The sequence below is a fragment of the Salmo salar genome, unplaced genomic scaffold (genome assembly GCF_965601325.2).
Source record: "Salmo salar unplaced genomic scaffold, fSalSal1 ptg000578l, whole genome shotgun sequence".
Taxonomy (NCBI): domain Eukaryota; kingdom Metazoa; phylum Chordata; class Actinopteri; order Salmoniformes; family Salmonidae; genus Salmo; species Salmo salar.
Genome location: NW_027675424.1, coordinates 78,396 through 96,354, shown reverse-complemented (window position 1 = coordinate 96,354; position 17,959 = coordinate 78,396). Strand labels below are relative to the sequence as shown.

Genomic DNA, 17,959 nt, shown 5'->3' with positions numbered 1-17,959 from the left:
TCATTATGTGTTTTCTTTCCAGTACACATGATATTTTGCCACAGACACTCCATTTGATTACTTGATCGTAAGTGGTATTATGTCAAATGCAGAAAAGGTATTAATTTAGAATTTACAGATTCTCGAAATGAGCAATTGGAAATGCATTGTGACTGTTCTCGTCCTTCAGCCTGATATACCTGGTCTGAGGAGATGGTGGTGTGTGGTCCTTCAGCCTGGTCTGAGGAGATGGTGGTGTGTGGTCCTTCAGCCTGGTCTGAGGAGATGGTGGTGTCTGGTCCTTCAGCCTGGTCTGAGGAGATGGGGGTGTCTGGTCCTTCAGCCTGGTCTGAGGAGATGGTGGTGTCTGGTCCTTCAGCCTGGTCTGAGGAGATGGTGGTGTCTGGTCCTTCAGCCTGGTCTGAGGAGATGGTGGTGTCTGGTCCTTCAGCCTGGTCTGAGGAGATGGTGGTGTCTGGTCCTTCAGCCTGGTCTGAGGAGATGGTGGTGTCTGGTCCTTCAGCCTGGTCTGAGGAGATGGTGGTGTCTGGTCCTTCAGCCTGGTCTGAGGAGATGGTGGTGTCTGGTCCTTCAGCCTGGTCTGAGGAGATGGTGGTGTCTGGTCCTTCTGGGGAACCTGGAGCTGGACAGGTACAATCTGTTATTTGAATAAAAGTCAATGTCTTTGGAAGATTATCCCAAGTGATATTTAATTTTGAAGTGTTGGTACTTTTTTCTGAAAATATCCAGGCATGCCAGAAGGCTTGTCCACTGGATAGACTAAGGCAAGGCTTTGTTAAGGGGGATCTCCAGCATAGATTATGAATTTAACGGAAAAAGGAGACGTGGAAGTCACCCATGTCAGTGTCATGTCATGAAGTTGGTCATTTCTGATAACGAAACCATTTGGAAAATATGACATTATGTCCTGTTCCCAAATGTACTAGTTAAAGGTTTTAGACTACAGTATGTTATACTGTAACTAAAATGGTTTTAGACTACAGTATGTTATAACTACAACTAAAATGGTGTCATGATTTTTACAAACAGCATCAAATATACACTACATGACCAAATGTATGTGGACACCTGCTCACCGACCATCTCATTCCAAAGTCAAGGGCATTAATATGGAGTTGGTCCCCCCTTTGGTGCTATAACAGCCGCCACTCTTCTGGGAAGGCTTTCCACTAGATGTTGGAACATTGCTGCGGGGACTTGATTCCATTCAGCCACAAGAGCATTAGGAAGGTCGGGCACTGATGTTGGGTGATTAGGCCTGGCTCACAGTTGACGTTCCAATTCATCCCAAAGGTGTTCAACGGGGTTGAGGTCAGGGCTCTGTGAAAGACAGTCAATTTCTTCCACACCAATCTCGACAAACAATTTCTGTATGGACCTCGCGTTGTGCACAGGGACATTGTCAATCAGAAATAGGAATGGGCCTTCCCAAAATGTTGCCACAGTTGCCAGCACAGAATCATCTAGAATGTAATTGTATGTTGTAGCGTTACGATTTCCCTTCACTGGAACTAAGGAGACTAGCCCGAACCATGGAAAAACAGCCCCAGACCATTATTCCTCCTCCACCAAACTTTACAGTTGGCAGTATACGTTGGGGCAGGTAGGGTTCTCCTGGCATCCGCCAATCCCAGACGTGACAGTCGGACTGCCAGATGGTGAAGCGTGATTCATCACTCCAGAAAACACGCTTCAGCACTTGGCTGCCCCGTTCTGTGAGCTTGTGTGGCCTACCACTTCACGCTTGAGCCGTTGTTTCTCCAAGATGTTTCCACTCCACAATAACTGCATTTACAGTTGACCAGGGAATCTCTAGCAGGGCAGAAATGTGATGAACTGACTTTGTGGAAAGGTGGCATCCTATGATGGTGCCACGTTGAAAGTCACTGAGCATTCTACTGCTAATGTTTGTCTATGGAGATTGCATGGCTGTGTGCTCAATTTTATACACTTGTCAGCAACGGATGTGGCTGATATAGTCGAATCCACAAATTTGAAGGGGTGTCTACATACTTTTGTATATCTAGTGTGTGTGTATATATATATATATATATATATATATATATATATATATATATATATATTTTATTTTTTATTTTTATATATATATATATATATATACACACACACTAGATATACAAAAGTATGTAGAACTGAGCATGTGCAGGCAGTCAAACCAAAGACACTCCTTCGATATAAAGTCGTTTTTGACTAAAATAATAACGTGTCAGTTTGTCTCTTTCACGAAGTTGGAGTAATAACATGTTGAAATACTTAAGACATTGGCTCCAATCTAGGTTTTGCCTTTAGATTTAGAGAAAATGTACAACTAAGGAGGAATTTTTCACTTCTGACTTCTCAAACCCCAAATCACAGCATCGGTCTACTTCCTACAGTCTGCTTCCCCAGCGGTCCCAGTAGACTCGGGATGTTGGTCTCTGGGTTTAGGAATTCTGTTATGTCATTTCCTCATGAAGTTGAAAGGAAGTTCGTGGGCTAATGCACGTACGAAATGGATGTTGAAACTGTGGCGCACATTTCTCGGCAACAGAAGTCGGGTAAAAGTATTGATTTGAAGGAAAGACGAGCAGACTGGTAAGTCTAGAAGCTACTTACACACTATTATAAAGTTAGGTCGTAGTCAGACATTTAATAGTCAAGAGTAGGTTTGATCTATGATCTCTTATCACCATGGGTGTAGTGCTGAGGAGCGCGAGGGAGCACTTTCAATTTGAGAATACAATAAACATTATTCTGATCAATTCTAAATAAATTATATTTAATTACCAGGTAAATGGTAACGTTACTGTTACAAAAAAAAAACTGATTTCTAATAAGATTTTAGCACGGTTAGCTGAAGCTGAATAGTCAGAAAAAATTGGAGGATGGATTTCATGCATCTTTTAAAACAGGGCTCCCGATCCTGTTCTCTGTTTAGTTGTCACTGTGTTAACCACAACCATCATGCTGGATCTCTGTTTAGTTGTTACTGTGTTAACCACAACCAACATGTTGGATCTCTGTTTAGTTGTCACTGTGTTGACCACAACCAACATGCTGGATCTCTGTTTAGTTGTCACTGTGTTAACCACAACCAACATGCTGGATCTCTGTTTAGTTGTCACTGTGTTAACCACAACCAACATGCTGGATCTCTGTTTAGTTGTCACTGTGTTAACCACAACCAACATGTTGGATCTCTGTTTAGTTGTCACTGTGTTAACCACAACCAACATGCTGGATCTCTGTTTAGTTGTCACTGTGTTAACCACAACCAACATGCTGGATCTCTGTTTAGTTGTCACTGTGTTAACCACAACCAACATGCTGGATCTCTGTTTAGTTGTCACTGTGTTAACCACAACCATCATGCTGGATCTCTGTTTAGTTGTCACTGTGTTAACCACAACCAACATGCTGGATCTCTGTTTAGTTGTCACTGTGTTAACCACAACCAACATGCTGGATCTCTGTTTAGTTGTCACTGTGTTGACCACAACCAACATGCTGGATCTCTGTTTAGTTGTCACTGTGTTAACCACAACCAACATGCTGGATCTCTGTTTAGTTGTTACTGTGTTAACCACAACCATCATGCTGGATCTCTGTTTACAGGGGACAGTGCTCTAAAATGACTCTCTCTGGGGAGAGAGAGGAGGGGGGCCCTGCCTCTAAAATGAGTCTCTCTGGGGAGAGAGTGGAGGGGGGCCCTGCCTCTAAAAGGAGTCTCTCTGGGGAGAGAGAGGAGGGGGGCCCTGCCTCTAAAAGGAGTCTCTCTGGGGAGAGAGAGGAGGGGGGCCCTGCCTCTAAAATGAGACTCTCTAGGGAACATGACACCAAAGCCAAGAGGTGAGATGACAATTTTTGAAATAATTATTAAGAGTTTATTTCCAAAATATTCACATTTGTTTTTTAATCAGAAATGGTTGTTTATGGGTACCTTCAATATTACTGTTCTCAGATTTTCAACTAATAGATTTTTGATGGGTATATATTTTTGTAATTATTATTATTATTATTATTACTGCATGTCCTCTTTTTGTTGTGATGTGATGTGGCCCATTTAAACAGCCAAAATGCTATTTTTAAAATTAGATTTTTTTTTTACGACATCTTGTTTCTAAATGGCTGCTTGAAATTTGATATGCATCGAAATCTTCATTTGTAGGCATCGAATTGAGTGATTGCTGCTCAGGTTCACTGAGTTGCAAACCAAATGGACAGGTCTAGCTCATTGATTTGTAGATCTGAAGCAGTTGCTACCTCAGATTATGAGCCAAGAAGGTGTCATGAATGAGTTATGTAGAACCCACAGAAGGACACAGGGGTAAGAGAGCTATAAACCCAGAATGTTTTATACCTTTAAAACCCGAAACCTAACAATCAATCTAATGTATTTATGAAGACCTTTTTACATCAGCAGATGTCACAAAGTGCTGTACAGAAACTCTAACCCTACGTATAACCTATTTTAGCCTTAACCCCTAACCCTGTTTCTAGGGTAGCGTAGAACACTTCTAGAAACTATTATAGTACTAAATAGCATTTTGATTATTTTGTTATTCAAAACCTGTATAAGCATTTTGCTTTTATTGTTTTGTTATTTTATTACATTTATTATTTATTATAAACAAGCCACATTCGTTTTATTTTTCAAAAATGTGGTTTGAACTGGGTGACCTAGTAATCTCTATTTGAAAGTGCAACAATTGGTGTAGGATAGGTGGGGCAGGTTTGAGACTGATCTAAGGAATTAATGGGAAAAATACACTTTATTTCTCAGCTGCCTCACCAATGTCCTTACGTGAATTAATAACTTTTAATTGGTAAATATTTCCAATAGATGGCAGCATAAGACCACGAAGCATCAGTTATAGGCTACAAGCAGCAATATGATTGACATAAAATAGCATGCAACCACTGACTATGTGTCCCATGATTTTCTAAAATGGTCACTCATTACTTTAGTTAGTTATATATCTCGTGTTAGGGCTGTGTTGCTTTTGGGAGAGCAACAAATAGTGATTATAGCAGGTATTGAACCCTGGGTAAATAATTACTAGTCAGACCCTCAACCTTAGTATAACATTACATGCATTATAAAAAGTAATCTTAATATCTGATATTGCGAGTAAACAACCTCGGAATAGAAAAGACAAGAGTGCATCTTCCAGCCCTCCAATCAATTACATCATTCAACCCTCCCGGTTAGTAAATTTACCTCAACATTTTACCTTTATATTAAATTTACCTCAACATTTGACCTTTAAATTAAATTTACCTCAACATGCCCATTGGCTGCGCGAGAAGACAAAGCAGGTCGATGCTGGTTGATGAATTAGAGAATGAATGTACTGGGAAAATATGTTTTTCTCGACCAGAGGTGACTGAATTAATGTTCAGGCTTAATGATAATCGTTATATTAATGAAGTGTAAAACATGAGCATAAAACAGGTCATAATAAACATGAATCATCGTTATATTACTTCACAGTAATGTGTTAAATGTTTTTTCAGTCCTTCCTCTTGTGTTAGCAGTGTGGAAAGGGACAGAAAGAAGCGCAGGGAGTGGTGGTGTATCCAGGGAGAAAACTAAACTAACCTTCTGAAATGTCATTGTGGTCTTATGCTTCCATCTATTGGAATTATTTAGCAACTGCAGTAGTACTGAAAAATGTGTTATTCCTTACTAAAGTAGTAATTACTCAGAATTACTAGTTAATTTTATCACTTACAATCATAAAATAACAACTTATACCATAACAAACAATTAAACTGACATAAACCAAAATCACTATATATGTAGTTATTTAGTTAATTACCAAATTGAGCCGGTCGGTCACATTTGAGAGTGAGGGAGATATATAGCATTTTGCATAAAAAAACATGATTTTTGTCTCTGAAATGAAACCATCAAGTGATAGATTTTAAACAAATCCTTGTCTGTGAGAGATGTAATAATTAATACATAATTTCTTTAAACAATAAAAGCTGCTTTCTGTAAAGTGATATATAGCGTTTTGTAATGAAACCAGTGACCAGTCTATGGATCCTCTTATAGACTTTAGAGAGGGAGACTTTTCTACTGAACAAAGGTAAGAAGAACTCATGGGTCATGGTCAGTGAGTTAAACAACACTGTCTCTAGTCATTTCTCCTCTCCCATTTTCACATTTCTTTTGGTTGTTTTCATAATCCTTAGGCTAATCCTTTTGTCCATTTTCATAGTCCTAAAACAATATTAAACAAACACAATATTCCCTCCCTGTGTGTGTGTGTGTGTGTGTGTGTGTGTGTGGGTGTGGGTGTGTGTGTGTGTGTGTGTGTGTGTGTGTGTGTGTGTGTGTGTGTGTGTGTGTGTGTGTGTGTGTGTGTGTGTGTGTGTGTGTGTGTGTGTGTGTGTGTGTGTGTGTGTGCGCACTCCCTGGATGAAGAGATATAATCTCTATCCTGATTGCCTAGTCACTTTTACCCCTACCTACATGTACATATTACCTCAACTACCTGGTACCCCTGCACATTGACTCAGTACTGGTACTCCTTATAGCCTCATTATTACCTCAACTACCTGGTACCCCTGCACATTGACTCAGTACTGGTCCTCCTTATAGTCTCATTAATACCTCAACTACCTGGTACCCCTGCACATTGACTCAGTACTGGTACTCCTTATAGTCTCATTATTACCACAACTACCTGGTACCCCTGCACATTGACTCAGTACTGGTACTCCTTATAGTCTCATTATTATCTCAACTACCTGGTACCCCTGCACATTGACTCAGTACTGGTACTCCTTATAGTCTCATTATTACCTCAACTACCTGGTACCCCTGCACATTGACTCAGTACTGGTCCTCCTTATAGTCTCATTATTACCTCAACTACCTGGTACCCCTGCATATTGACTCAGTACTGGTACTCCTTATAGCCTCATACCTCTAACTATCCGTATAGCCTGATCTCTGAGAGTGAGACAGAAATATACTATTATTACTGTGTTAAACCTAGCAGTACTACTGATTTCTCTGACAGTGAGGCATATATATTATTACTGTATTAAACCTAGCAGTACTACTGATTTCTCTGAGAGGCAGATATATATTATTACTGTATTATACCTAGCAGTACTACTGATTTCTCTGAGAGGCAGATATATATTATTACTGTATTAAACCTAGCAGTACTACTGATTTCTCTGAGAGTGAGACAGATATATATTATTACTGTGTTAAACCTAGCAGTACTACTGATTTCTCTGAGAGGCAGATATATATTATTACTGTATTAAACCTAGCAGTATTACTGATTTCTCTGAGAGGCAGATATATATTATTACTGTGTTAAACCTAGCAGTACTACTGATTTCTCTGAGAGGCAGATATATATTATTACTGTATTAAACCTAGCAGTACTACTGATTTCTCTGAGAGGCAGATATATATTATTACTGTATTAAACCTAGCAGTACTACTGATTTCTCTGAGAGTGAGACAGATATATATTATTACTGTATTAAACCTAGCAGTACTACTGATTTCTCTGAGAGTGAGACAGATATATATTATTACTGTGTTAAACCTAGCAGTACTACTGATTTCTCTGAGAGGCAGATATATATTATTACTGTATTAAACCTAGCAGTACTACTGATTTCTCTGAGAGGCAGATATATATTATTACTGTGTTAAACCTAGCAGTACTACTGATTTCTCTGAGAGGCAGATATATATTATTACTGTGTTAAACCTAGCAGTACTACTGATTTCTCTGAGAGGCAGATATATATTATTACTGTATTAAACCTAGCAGTACTACTGATTTCTCTGAGAGGCAGATATATATTATTACTGTATTAAACCTAGCAGTACTACTGATTTCTCTGAGAGGCAGATATATATTATTACTGTATTAAACCTAGCAGTACTACTGATTTCTCTGAGAGTGAGGCAGATATATATTATTACTGTATTAAACCTAGCAGTACTACTGATTTCTCTGAGAGTGAGGCAGATACATAGCATTATGCACAAAAAAGCATTTGTTTCTTAAATGAAACCATCAAGTGATAGATTTTAAACAAATAAATGTCTGTCATTGAACAACCCCATGCCATGATTAGATAGTGAAAAAACACACCAATCTCTTTCATAATGTCTTTAAGACATAAAAGCTAATTTCCGAACATTTCTGTAAAGTGATATGTTGCGTTTTGGAATGAAACTCTTCTTATGTTTCCCCATCTGAGATCAGAGTAGATGAGAGATGTAATGTTTTTCTCTGTTGTGTTGAAGTCCAATCAAGCAGGAGAGACCAGCCTCCCCTGTACCCAGCTGTGTGTCCATGAAGAGTGACCAGTCCATGGGTCATCCTATACATTTTAGGGAGGGAGACTTTTCTACTGAACAAAGGTAAGAAGAACTCATGGGTCATGGTCAGTGAGTTAAACAACACTGTCTCTAGTCATTTCTCCTCTCCCATTTTCCCATTTCATTTTGTTGTTTTCATAATCCACAGGCTAATACTTTTGTCCATTTTCATAGTCCTAAAACAATATTAATTAAACACAACATTCCCTCAGTGTGTGTGTGTGTGTGTGTGTGTGTGTGTGTGTGTGTGTGTGTGTGTGTGTGTGTGTGTGTGTGTGGTGTGTGTGTGTGTGTGTGTGTGTGTGTGTGTGTGTGTGTGTGTGTGTGTGTGTGTGTGTGTGTGTGTGTGTGTAATCTCATGTTTTGTCCACAGAAACCAACAGGAGAGATCAGAGTCAGAGATTCTCAGTGGTCAGTCTTCCCAGAGTCATCAAACAGACCTGGACTCTATATTCAGTGTATGTGGTCCTGTTATGTACATTTGTTTTTGTTTACCTCAAGTAAAGTTGATCTGTCAATTATTCATTATTGTGTTAATGAGAAAGCATTTCTTCTCTTGCTTAACTTATTTACTTGATTTATTTCAGTTGCTTGAAGAGAAAATGATGACATTTGTGAAGAACGAGCTGAAGATGTTCAAGAGGATTCTTAGTCCAGAACTCCCAGAAGGCTTTGAGAGTCAGAAGCAGGATGAGGAAGTGGTGGACGCTGAAGATGAGAAGCAGGAGAGCAGTGCCAGAGAGGGGGCTCTGAAGATCACACTGCACGTCCTGAGGAAAATGAACCAGAAGGAGCTTGCTGACACACTGGAGAAATGTAAGATCTGTCTGCCTCATGTTGAATGCTGTTTTATAACATTTAAAAGCTGTGGCTAAAGTACAGCTAAAGTAGCTGTGTAACTCAATGATATTGTAGCAGCCTTAACACAACACCTAGTGGCCTCAACAAGTAGCAGAAGGGATGTGTTGTGGTGATTAATTTAGAGAGAGAGACAGAGACAGAGAGAGAGAGAGAGAGACAACATTAATAATACCATCAATAACACCAATAATAATACAATCAGTCACACCAGTCTGTAATGCATTATGAAAACATTTACACATTTATACAGACAGTTAAGAGAATAAATGATTATAATTTCAAATGTTATAACAGTCCTACAATACTGTAGGCATTAAAACAGACGTAATATTAATATCTTCTGTGTTATTTCTAGATTCAGATGAGCTTGCTGTGATTTGCCAACGTGAACTCAAATCTAATCTAAAGAAGAAGTTTCAATGTGTATATGAGGGGATCGCTAAACAAGGAAACCCAACACTTCTCAATAAGATCTACACAGAGCTCTACATCACAGAGGGTGGAACAGGAGAGGTCAATAATGAACATGAGCTGAGACAGATTGAGACAACAACCAGGAAACAAGCAAGACCAGAGACTGCAATCAAATGTAACGACATCTTCAAACCCTTAACTGGACAAGACAAACTTATCAGAACTGTGCTGACAAAGGGAGTCGCTGGCATTGGAAAAACAGTCTCTGTGCAGAAGTTCATTCTGGACTGGGCTGAAGGAAAAGCAAATCAGGATGTTCAATTTGTGTTTTCATTCCCTTTCCGGGAGCTGAATTTGATGAAAGGGGACAAACACACTTTCATTGAACTTCTTAATCACTTCTCAATGGAAACCAAACAATCAAGAATCTCCATCTACAACAAGTACAAAGTTCTGTTCATCTTTGATGGTCTGGATGAGTGTCGACTGCCCCTAGACTTCCAGAAGAACAAGATCTGTTGTGACGTCACAGAGTCAACCTCACTGGATGTTCTGCTGACAAATCTCATCAAGGGAAATCTGCTTCCCTCTGCTCTCCTCTGGATAACTACCCGACCTGCAGCAGCCAATAGGATCCCTTCAGGGTGTGTTGACCAGGTAACAGAGGTACGAGGGTTCAATGACCCACAGAAGGAGGAGTACTTCAGGAAGAAATTCAGTGATGAGGACCTGGCCAGCAGAATCATCTCACACATAAAGACATCAAGGAGCCTCCACATCATGTGCCACATTCCAGTCTTCTGTTGGATTTCTGCAACAGTCCTCAAACACATGCTGAAACATAAGAGAGAAGAGATGCCCAAGACTCTGACTGAGATGTACACACACCTTGTGGTGTTTCATACCAAACAGAAGAATGAAAAGTATCTTGGGAAAGAAGAGACAGATCCACACTTGAATAACGAGAGCATTCTGTCACTGGGAAAACTGGCTTTTCAACAGCTAGTGAAGGGCAATCTGATTTTCTATGAAGAAGACCTGAAAGAGGCTGGCATTGATGTCATTGAAGCCTCAGTGTACTCAGGATTGTGCACACAGTTCTTTAAAGAGGAATGTGTTCTGTACCAGAACAAGGTGTACTGCTTCGTTCATCTGAGCATTCAGGAGTTTCTGGCTGCTGTCTATGTGTTCCTCTCATTCATCAACAACAATGAGAATCTAATGGACAAACTGCAAACAAAAGACAAGCCTGAAGTTACTGTCTACAAGAGTGCTGTGGATAAAGCCTTACAAAGTGAGACAGGAAACCTGGACCTTTTCCTCCGCTTCCTTCTGGGCCTCTCACTGGAGTCCAATCAGAAGCACTTACGAGGTCTACTGACAAAGACAAGAAGCAGCTCACAGAGCCATGAAAAAACAGTCAAGTACATCAAGGAGAAGATCAGGGAGAATCCCTCTCCAGAGAGGTGCATCAATCTGTTCCACTGTCTGAATGAACTGAATGACCATTCTCTAGTGGAGGAGATCCAAAGCTACCTGAGATCAGGAAGTCTCTCAAAACCCAACCTGTCACCTGCACAGTGGTCAGCTCTGGTCTTTGTGTTGCTGACTTCAGAAAAGGAGCTGGATGTGTTTGACCTGAAGAAATACTCCAGATCAGAGGAAGGTCTTCTGAGGCTGCTGCCAGTGGTCAAAGCCTCCAGAGCTGCTCTGTGAGTACATAAAATGACATATAAGAATTAATCATCAGGAAGAAATATTCAGTTTAGAGAATAATACGTATTATAATTTGTATATAATATTATGTTTAAAAACATATTGAATAAATGCATTGATTTTCCCATTAGTATAACAGAATGACCACACAATTCTAGGAGACAGAAGATTAATCTATATGTTGTTAGAGAGATTAAACCAAATGCATTTTCCTTTGTCCTTCTATGCTACCGGTGTTAAATTAGCAGTGTGTCTGTGAAGTCATGATGATCTCTTTGTCAGGATGTCAGGCTGTCTAGTCACAGAGGAAGGCTGTGCTTCGCTGGCCTCAGCTCTGAAGTCAAACCCCTCACACCTGAGAGAGCTGGACCTGAGCTACAATCACCCAGGAGACTCAGGAGTCAGACTGCTCTCTGCTGGACTGGAGGATCCACACTGCAGACTGGAGAAACTCAAGTATGTAGAGGGTTTATGTCTGGAGACTCTGAAGTCAGTATTCCTGTAGTTGGTCAACAAGTGATAACTGTTCACCAGATCCACATGTGTTTACCAGGCACACAAAGTCCACACCATATGTGTTTGGACAGTGAAGCTTACAGTTTTACATTTGGTGCTATGCTCCAGCATTTTAGATTTCAGATAGAATGTTTCATATTAGGTGAATATACAGAATGTCACATTTTATTTGAGGTTAATGGTGAGAGGTTAGTACAGTGAGGGAAAAAAGTATTTGATCCCCTGCTGATTTTGTATGTTTGCCCACTGACAAAGAAATGATCAGTCTATAATTTTAATGGTAGGTTTATTTGAACAGTGAGAGACAGAATAACAACAAAGAAATCCAGAAAAACGCATGTCAAAAATGTTATAAAATGATTTGCATTTTAATGATGGAAATAAGTATTTGACCCCTCTGCAAAACATGACTTAGTACTTGGTGGCAAAACCCTTGTTGGCAATCACAGAGGTCAGACTTTTCTTGTAGTTGACCACCAGGTTTGCACACATCTCAGGAGGGATTTTGTCCCACTCCTCTTTGCAGATCTTCTCCAAGTCATTAATTTTTCGAGGCTGATGTTTGGCAACTCGAACCTTCAGCTCCCTCCACAGATTTTCTATGGGATTAAGATCTGGAGACTGGCTAGGCCACTCCAGGACCTTAATGTGCTTCTTCTTGAGCCACTCCTTTGTTGCCTTGGCCGTGTGTTTTGGGTCATTGTCATGCTGGAATACCCATCCACGACCCATTTTCAATGCCCTGGCTGAGGGAAGGAGGTTCTCACCCAGGATTTGACGATACATGGCCCCGTCCATCGTCCCTTTGATGCGGTGAAGTTGTCCTGTCCCCTCAGCAGTAAAACACACCCAAAGCATAAAGCATAATGTTTCCACCTCCATGTTTGACAGTGGGGATGGTGTTCTTGGGGTCATAGGCAGCTTTCCTCCTCCAAACACGGCGAGTTGAGTTGATGCCAAAGAGCTCCATTTTGGTCTCATCTGACCACAACACTTTCACCCAGTTGTCCTCTGAATCATTCAGATGTTCATTGGCAAACTTCAGACGGGCATGTATATGTGCTTTCTTGAGCAGGGGGACCTTGCGGGCGCTGCAGGATTTCAGTCCTTCACGGCGTAGTGTGTTACCAATTGTTTTCTTAGTGACTATCGTCCCAGCTGCCTTGAGATAATTGACAAGATCCTCCCGTGTAGTTCTGGGCTGATTCCTCACCGTTCTCATGATCATTGCAACTCCATGAGGTGAGATCTTGCATGGAGCCCCAGGCCGAGGGAGATTGACAGTTCTTTTGTGTTTCTTCCATTTGCGAATAATCGCACCAACTGTTGTCACCTTCTCACCAAGCTGCTTGGCGATGGTCTTGTAGCCCATTCCAGCCTTGTGTAGGTCTACAACCTTGTCCCTGACATCCTTGGAGAGCTCTTTGGTCTTGGCCATGGTGGAGAGTTTGGAATCTGATTGATTGATTGCTTCTGTGGACAGGTGTCCTTTTTTTTTACAGGTAACAAGTTGCGGTTAGGAGCACTCCCTTTAAGAGTGTCCTCCTAATCTCAGCTCGTTACCTGTATAAAAGACACCTGGGAGCCAGAAATCTTTCTGATTGAGAGGGGGTCAAATACTTATTTCCCTCATTAAAATGCAAATCAATTTATAACATTTTTGACATGTGTTTTTCAGGATTTTTTTGTTATTGTTTCTCTCACTGTTCAAATAAACCTACCATTAAAATTATAGACTGATTATTTCTTTGTCAGTGTGCAAAAGTACAAAATCAGCAGGGGATCAAATACTTTTTTCCCCCACTGTATATGGGGCTTTGGTGACAAAATGGATGGCACTGTGATAGACTGCATCCAGTTTATTGAGTACGGTATTGGAAGCTATTTTGTAAATGACATCGCCGAAGTCGAGGATCGGTAGGATGGTCAGTTTTACGAGGGTATGATTGGCAGCATGAGTGAAGGATGCTATGTTGCGAAATAGGAAGCCAATTCTAGATTTAACTTTGGATTGGAGATGCTTATAGTGAGTCTGGAAGGAGATTTTACAGTCTTGTTGTAGCCTCTGTAACATTTCTCACTCATTATTATTCATGATCTTTCTCAATCATGGCAGTCACAGGCTTGATGTAGTAGTTGTGTTCAAAAAATATGGGACCAAATACTAAATCTGATACCTCACTGTCTGTCTTTTGACTGATACTGCTTTTAAACTGGTCTGGTCAGTCTACTCAAGTAATATTATGATAATTTATAATAATAATAAGTTAATTTATGAATAGATATGGCAGATTTCAGGACACTGATATATCTGAATATGTTGAAAAAATATACTGCCACTATTTTCACAACCAAAGAATAGCAGTGTGATTTTAATATGATTTTACTCTTTGCAGGCTGTCAGGTTGTCTAGTCACAGAGGAAGGCTGTGCTTCTCTGGTCTCAGTTCTCAGTTCAAACCCCTCACACCTGAGAGAGCTGGATCTGAGTAACAATGACCTGAAGGATTCAGGAGTGGAGCTGCTCTCTGCTGGACTGGAGAATCCCCACTGCAGACTGGAGACTCTGAGGTCAGTATTGCTGTAGTTGGTCAACAAGTGATAACTGTTCACCAGATCCACATGTGTTTACCAGACACACATAGTCCACACCATATGTGTTTGGACAGTGAAGCTTACAGTTTTAAATGTGGTGCTATGCACCAGCATTTTGGATTTGAGATAGAATGTTTCATATCAGGCAACAGTGCAGAATGTCACCTTTTATTTGAGGGTATTTTCATACATAGCTGTGTTACTGATAAGAAATGAAAGCAAATCATGTATGTAGTTCTCCCATTTGAAGAAGTCTTAATTATTTGGACAAATTCACTTATATTGTATTAAAGTAGTCATAAGTTTAGTATTTTGTCCCATGTTCCATGCCTGCAGTGATTACATCAAGCTTGTGATTCTACTAACTTGTTGAATTCATTTGCAGTTTGTCTTGGTTGTGTTTTGGATGATGTTTTTCCTAATAGAAACTGAATGGTGAATAATGTCCTGTCATTTTGGAGTCACTTCACTTGTATTGTCAGTAAGAATAGAAGATGTTTCTGAACACTTCTACATTCATGTGGATGCTACCATGATTATGAATAATCATGAAATGATGAATGAGAAAGTTATAGAGGCACAAGGATCAGAAAAAAACCTTCTGTTATTGGTTCTTAAACATTTTTTTTACCCCTTTTATGGTATCCAAAACTTGTCTCATCGCTGAAACTCCTGTACGGACTCGAGAGAGGCAAAGGTCAAGAGCCGTGTGTCCTCCAAAATACAACCCAGCCAAGCCACACTGCTTCTTGATGCAATGCCCACTTAACCCAGAAGCCAGCTGCACCAATGTGTCGGAGGAAACCTCATTCACCTGGCAACCGTGTCAGCATGGACTGCACCCGGCCCGCCACAGAAACCTCTAGAGCACAATGGGACAGGGACATCCCTGCTGGCCCCTTATCCAGGACAATGCTGGGCCAATTGTGCGCCGCCCCATGGGTCTCCCGGTCGCGGCCTCCTGCGACAGATTCTGGACTCAAACCCAGAATCTGTAGTGGCACAGCTAGCACTGTGATGCAGTGCCTTAGACCACTGCGCCACTCGAGAGGCCCGAATAACAAAGTTATAGAGGAACAAAGATCAGATAAAATGCTAACCTCCTCTGTTATTGGTAATGGTGAGAGGTTAGCATGTTTTGTTGTAGCCTCTGTTATTGGTAATGGTGAGAGGTTAGCATGTTTTGTTGTATCCTCTGTTATTGGTAATGGTGAGAGGTTAGCATGTTTTGTTGTATCCTCTGTTATTGGTAATGGTGAGAGGTTAGCATGTTTTGTTGTATCCTCTGTTATTGGTAATGGTGAGAGGTTAGCATGTTTTGTTGTATCCTCTGTTATTGGTAATGGTGAGAGGTTAACAAGTTTTGTTGTAGCCTCTGTTATTGGTAATGGTGAGAGGTTAGCATGTTTTGATGTAGACTCTGTTATTGGTAATGGTGAGAGGTTAGCATGTTTTGTTGTAGCCTCTGTTATTGGTAATGGTGAGAGGTTAGCATATTTTGTTGTAGCCTCTGTTATTGGTAATGGTGAGAGGTTAGCATGTTTTGTTGTAGCCTCTGTTATTGATAATGGTGAGAGGTTAGCATGTTCTGTTGTAGCCTCTGTTATTGATAATGGTGAGAGGTTAGCATTTTTTGATGTATCCTCTGTTATTGGTAATGGTGAGAGGTTAGCATATTTTGTTGTAGCCTCTGTTATTGGTAATGGTGAGAGGTTAGCATGTTTTGTTGTAGCCTCTGTTATTGGTAATGGTGAGAGGTTAGCATGTTTTGTTGTAGCCTCTGTTATTGGTAATGGTGAGAGGTTAGTATGTTTTGTTGTAGCCTCTGTTATTGGTCATGCTGAGAGGTTAGCATGTTTTGTTGTAGTCTCTGTTATTGGTAATGGTGAGAGGTTAGCATGTTTTGTTGTAGCCTCTGTTATTGGTAATGGTGAGAGGTTAGCATGTTTTGTTGTAGCCTCTGTTATTGGTAATGGTGTAAGGTTAGCATGTTTTGTTGTTGCCTCTGTTATTGGTAATGGTGAGAGGTTAGCATGTTCTGTTGTAGCCTCTGTTATTGGTAATGGTGAAAGATTAGCATGTTCTGTTGTAGCCTCTGTTATTGGTAATGGTGAGAGGTTAGCATGTTCTGTTGTAGCCTCTGGTTTTGGTAATGGTGAGAGGTTAGCATGTTTTGTTGTATCCTCTGTTATTGGTAATGGTGAGAGGTTAGCATGTTTTGTTGTATCCTCTGTTATTGGTAATGGTGAGAGGTTAGCATGTTTTGTTGTAGCCTCTGTAACTTTCTCATCATTATTATTCATGATTCATTCATGATTTGTATTAATCATGTTATCATCAGAATTAATTTTGTAGTGTTTAGAAACATGTTATCTACTCACTTAGACATAAAATTACTCCAGTATTCATCCAATATTCAGTTACTATTGGGCAAAACATAACCCAAAACAAACAGCAAATGCAACCAATGAGTGTACAACAAAGTACTCTACTTTTGACTATTTTAATACTGAATTGGTCTGAATACTTATGACTTCTTCAAATAGGGGGTCTGGATAAATAAAGTGCTATTATTTTTCTAAATGGTGAAACAGATATGTATGAAAATATCCTCAAATAAAATGGTGACATTATATACTGTCACCTCATATGAAACATTTGATCTGAAATCCAAAATGTTGGAGTTTAGAGCCACATTTAAAATGTTATCTTCACTGTCAAAATAGATATGGTGTGGACTGTATACTCAATACAATCTAAATCTGATACCTCACTGTCTGTCTTTTGACTGATACTGCATTTAAACTGGTCTGGTCAGTCTACTCAAATATTTGTACTATACATGTTTCTATCTACAAGCAATACTTTGATAATTTGTCATTTCTAATAATGATACATTAATGTATTTATGAATAGATATGGAAGGTTTCATGACTGATATATCTGAATATGTTGAGAAAATATACTGCCACTATTTTCAACACCAAAGAACAGCAGTGTGGTTTTAATATGATTTTACTCTTTGCAGGCTGTCAGGCTGTCTAGTCACAGAGGAAGGCTGTGCTTCTCTGGTCTCAGCTCTGAGGTCAAACCCCTCACACCTGAGAGAGCTGGACCTGAGCTACAATCACCCAGGAGACTCAGGAGTCAGACTGCTCTCTGCTGGACTGGAGGATCCACACTGTAAACTGGAGACTCTGAGGTCAGTATTCCTGTAGTTGGTCAACAAGTGATAACTGTTCACCAGATCCACATGTGTTTACCCGGCACACATAGTCCACACCATATGTGTTTGGACAGTGAAGCTTACAGTTTTAAAGTTGGTGCTATGCTCCAACATTTAGGATTTGAGATAAGAGTGCTAGGCAGGTATCCTAGTGGTTAGAGCGTTGGACTAGTAACCGTAAGGTTGCTGGATCGAATCCCCGAGCTGACGATGTAAACATCTGTTGTTCTTCCCTTGACCAAGGCAGTTAACCCACTGTTCCTA

At 40.2% G+C, this 17,959-nt stretch overlaps 1 protein-coding gene and 1 long non-coding RNA gene across 3 annotated transcripts; both read left to right on the top strand.

Annotated features, from left to right (window-relative positions):
* Positions 1 to 2,461: 2,461 nt before the first annotated feature.
* On the top strand, positions 2,462 to 8,848 carry LOC145876348 (uncharacterized). 2 transcript variants are annotated; one of them, XR_014391503.1, is made up of 4 exons: positions 2,462 to 2,595; positions 3,616 to 3,849; positions 8,294 to 8,410; positions 8,742 to 8,845. It is a non-coding gene; the product is annotated as an uncharacterized LOC145876348 (long non-coding RNA). The 2 variants fall into 2 exon arrangements; XR_014391502.1 differs by having other exon boundaries at positions 2,465 to 2,595; positions 8,294 to 8,848.
* A 41-nt stretch (positions 8,849 to 8,889) lies between these two features.
* LOC145876347 (NLR family CARD domain-containing protein 3-like) lies at positions 8,890 to 12,199 on the top strand. The gene is made up of 3 exons (XM_082972137.1): positions 8,890 to 9,184; positions 9,585 to 11,355; positions 11,642 to 12,199. The coding sequence occupies exons 1-3, from the start codon at positions 8,905 to 8,907 to the stop codon at positions 11,862 to 11,864; spliced, it is 2,274 nt and encodes a 757-aa protein (XP_082828263.1). The 5' UTR covers positions 8,890 to 8,904; the 3' UTR covers positions 11,865 to 12,199.
* The last annotated feature ends 5,760 nt before the right edge of the window (positions 12,200 to 17,959 follow it).